General features: G+C 32.4%; 1 protein-coding gene across 2 annotated transcripts; it reads right to left on the reverse strand.

Annotated features, from left to right (window-relative positions):
- Nucleotides 1-226: 226 nt before the first annotated feature.
- LOC115722926 (NADH dehydrogenase [ubiquinone] 1 beta subcomplex subunit 7) lies at nucleotides 227-3564 on the reverse strand. 2 transcript variants are annotated; one of them, XM_030652306.2, is made up of 2 exons: nucleotides 3150-3564; nucleotides 227-666 (listed from the first exon to the last, which is right to left on the reverse strand). In XM_030652306.2, exon 1 carries the CDS (start codon nucleotides 3463-3465, stop codon nucleotides 3163-3165), a length of 303 nt encoding a protein of 100 aa, XP_030508166.1. In that variant the 5' UTR covers nucleotides 3466-3564; the 3' UTR covers nucleotides 227-666; nucleotides 3150-3162. The 2 variants fall into 2 exon arrangements, with proteins under 2 accessions (XP_030508166.1, XP_030508167.1); XM_030652307.2 differs by having other exon boundaries at nucleotides 227-456; nucleotides 3150-3563.
- Nucleotides 3565-4363: the final 799 nt, after the last annotated feature.

Consider the following 4363-nt stretch of genomic DNA (forward strand, 5'->3'; position numbering starts at 1 on the left):
TATTTGTAATTATAATAAACTAGATTATAACATTATCATAATCATTGTATTTGAAATTTATAATTTACCAAATACTCAGCTCAGTTTTTTTCTACAATTCTGCTGCAGCTACAGTTACTTTTTCCCACAGCGCTAAACTGGCCCTAAGAGAATAGTATTATGGCATATTCTTTTTCTTTGTTAACATTGGAAATTATTGTATTGGGAAAAAAGAGACAGCAAAGACTGAAAAAAGACAAGTGTTTTAAGTACAAAACTCTCTTCGGAGATATAGTTAGAACATCAATGTTAAGAAGAATTTTATTCCAATATATTGAGAACAGAATTGGGAAAAGAGAAAGACAGAAACATAACTGAGTTTTTTAATTTGATACATTCGTCTTTTTTGAAAAACAGTTCCCATTAATAGCAATGAAAATCATCAAAGCATTCACATCTCACCAAATATCAAGTATCCTGCAAAAAAGGCCAGTCCACCATTATTACAGAGGTAAATGTCGAAAATAGCACTGTAAAAAAACCACCATTTAAAGTGTTATATGAAAAAGCATTCAACAAGAACATTTTTATTTCGCAAAAGTAAATTTAGTGCCCCAAAACATGATTAAGACGAATTAGAGAGGAAGTTTACAATCTCTTCTTCTCTTCCCAAATAAAATGATCCGCCTGAACCATTACCATGGAATAATTCAATAGAGTGGACATAGTTTATAACTTATTAATAAATGCAGCATTTGTGAACCAAAATGTGATGATAAGAAGTTGAGGCGAGATAAGGTCACATGCAACTATGGTTAATTCCAACTTTCTGTGCGAATAAGGGTGACATCACTTAATGGCAGGGGACATGCAATGCAACAAAGAGTACAAGACGAAAGAGAACAAAAGGAATAAAGAAGATAAAGCCATCACTTAGTAAAATTAGCAAAGTAACTTCTAGGACAGAATTGCAAAAAGCCAACACTATCAGCGTAAAAGCAATAGATAGCATCAATCTTAATCATACTTGCACATAATACAAACACAAAAAAGATGAAGATCATATAGCATCTACCTATCCTTCCAAAGCAAATCCAGGGTATTCAACTTTCATAAGCTAAAGTTCACGCAAATACTTGTATGACGGTAAAATTAGCAGCACCCAAAAATCAAAGGAAGATGATTCACGTAATCAAAGAAATGAAGAGCATTTGGACACAAAAGAAGCATTCATGGACCACAACTATTAAATGGAACTTACGACTTTCCAATGTCTATCCGTCATGGAAGTTAAGCCATAAATCAAAATTTAAATCGAGAGTTTTTCAGTACATGCCAGTAATAAAAACAATACTTAATCATGAGAGAAACGAACCCAACTAGCTTTGGTTCAAGAAAAATTAGAGTTACCTACAGGCTCCTAACACAACGTCTCATAAATTTCCATGCTTCTAAAACATTTGATTCAGCCCCCTGAGTATCCAATTACATTTAATAGCAAAATTTTTGAGAAACATGTAGACTCAAACTTAAATTTCTTGGCAAAATTGGGCTCCATATCATAGATTGCAATTTTGACCAAGATCTCTTGCTAAGTTGGTGACATGAACACAAAAATATCCACAATTAGAAAAAATAGGATAAAAGATGAAGATGCTAGACCTAATTTACTATAGTTGTTGAATAGGATGGATCCAAATATGTGAAGGAGAAGGGGTCTCTAATCCCCCATGGTAGCATGCTGATCGTGTATCATAACATGACTTTGTAGTAGGAGGTTATACTGTTATTATTTCCTATATCTTCTTTACAATTAACGTGGGCACGAAACAACACCTGAGACTACAACTTCTCTTATCACTTTTTCAACCCGTGTTGCATGTGTATCATTAATAAGCAATACCCTTTGATAAATGTACTCATTTATTCAGCTCATCTAAAACCTTTGCCTAAGGTTTGCATCTTAATGACTGAAAATCTACCTTAATACCTAACAAAGCCTAATTCCTTTGCTAGGGTTTTATATCACAAAGCATAATTAACAAATAGAACTTAAAACACTATAACTATTAACTTAAATAATATTCAATTAACAAAAGTGAATATGTCTGGTATGTGCCTTCAATTATGCTGATATTCAATGAGCAATATGAATTTACAGAACTTACATTGCATATAACATGAATCAGAAATCTTGTCTCATTCTTCATAAAAGTTTAGAAGAACATCACAAGATAACATCTTTATGAAACCTGAGGTTCGGGAAGAAAGGAAAATTGGAATAGATTTATTCCAAAGAAATTCAGCAGCTACTAAACCAACACCCAAGAAAACCTCACTAAATAGGGACATCCCAAAATTGTTTTCTAAAACATTCTTAGAACATGAATCTATAGTTTTAAAACACTTATGGTCCATCGAATCTATGCCCCTGCCACATTGTATAATACCAATGACAAAATGCTAGTCCACTAAAATATACTTACTGCACAATTTATACCAAATGGGTATAAATATAAGGATGGAAATTGTAAAACTGGAAAAAATTAGATAAGCATTAATCGGTAGGGTTAGATAAATAAATATTCCTAAAAGCAAACAATTATACAAACAAATTAAGCATCAAGTTATCAATTTTAACATGAGAACGAGGACAAATTAAAATAAAATTAATAAAATCTAAATTAGAGAAAGACCACTTATCAAAGTATTTGAGTAAACCTATCTTTGTGTAATTTTTAAGAATATGATCCAATGTAATGTATTTAAAGTAAATAAATAAATCTAGATTTATAAAAAGCAGCCAATTTTCCGAATCCTCCAACGAATTATGGATTATCACTCACAATGCCAATACCTATTAAACCAATTGCAGTCTAATGTAGTTCATAAACTTAAAATGTTCAGAAAAATCCCTTTTACCAAACAAAATTCTCCAAACGAACATAACTACGATATCCATCGAATTAAACTCTAATTTACTCAAAACCAAAACAAAAGATACCCCATTTATAAAAGATACTACTGACCAGAATCAGAATCGAATCCTAGGTCACACCAAAGAAACCGAAATCGCAAAACCCATCGAATACAAATGAATGTTTTGAGCATCGAATGGCAATATATTAAAATTAATCACCAAAAAAGATAAAACAGCAGAGAGAACGAACCGTGATTGTTGGGCTAAGCATTAGCAGTGTTGGGAATAAGAGGAATGCCCTGCTTTTGTCCCTGTTTCAATTGGGCTTCCTTTTCTCGGATCTTCTGCATCTGAAGCATTCTCTCCATAACGAGTTCGTACTCACACTTCTCATATGTGTGTCTCTCGTTCTCGCATTTCCATGGGAGGAAGAACTCGGCTTGGCGGCACTTGTTGAGAGGGATCAACAAGTGGGCGCACTGGTCTCTGTAGGCTAGCGGAACCCTCGCCTCGACCATCTCAGCCTGTGTTGCTATCATCTTCTTTGACGAACCCTCCACCTCCATGGCTTCCAACTCTCTCTCTCTCTCTCTCTCTTCTTTCTCTCTCTAGCTTTGGTCTTCTTCTTCTTCCTTCGGCCACTGTATAAATTGTAATTAATCTCGTTCCTAAAATCACAAGTTGAATAATGAATACTATAACTTAGAATTGGGCTTATTCAGAAAGAATTGGGCCACTGAATGGATCCACTCCTCGAAGCGCAGATAGACCACCTTACTGGGCTTGGTTCTCAATAAGGTAACGTTTTTACCCGAAAATAACAAAAAGTTAATGTTTCTAGACTTACTGTTTTTTCCAATATTTGTAGGGTTTTTTTAGGGAAATTTACATGGTATACTAACTTTTGCTAATTTTTTACAAAAATACTGTTAGGCAGTATTTTTTACTTTTTTACTGTGTTTTTTTATAAGTTTCATACTGCAGTATACTGTGTTAAGTTTTCACTGGTGTTCTACTGGTATTTTGTCGGTGTTCTACTGTTGTTTTGAGTTATTCTGCTATGTGTTTTACTGGTGTTTTATAAAAACACAGTATTTTTGAAAACTTTTTCGTGTCACAGTATTTTTGTAAAAGTTAACCCAAATTACAGTATTTTTGTAAATTTCCCTTTTTTTATGTTGCACTCTTGTAATTTTTTTTGTTATTTCTATGTTATTTTCTGTTGTTATTTTAATTTCATATAAATATTACTTTTATGTAGTTTTTTTTTGTTATTTTCGTGTTATTTTTATAGAAAACCTAAAAATGTAAAAAAATAAATCTTAAAACGTAAAAGTGTAATTTTTTTTACAAAAAAATGGTGCCTTATGTAACTATACCTTAATTATGGTATCATGAACACAATGTTATTTTCTCTAAAGAAAAAATAACAGCTCATAAAAATATATTAAAAAAAGGGTGTCT

This window comes from Cannabis sativa, chromosome 9 (assembly GCF_029168945.1).
Source record: "Cannabis sativa cultivar Pink pepper isolate KNU-18-1 chromosome 9, ASM2916894v1, whole genome shotgun sequence".
In the NCBI taxonomy this organism is placed as follows: domain Eukaryota; kingdom Viridiplantae; phylum Streptophyta; class Magnoliopsida; order Rosales; family Cannabaceae; genus Cannabis; species Cannabis sativa.

Bases quoted from the DNA above. Each gene is read 5' to 3' on its own strand.
- LOC115722926 (XM_030652306.2), bottom strand. From the start codon at position 3,465: ATGGAGGTGGAGGGTTCGTCAAAGAAGATGATAGCAACACAGGCTGAG.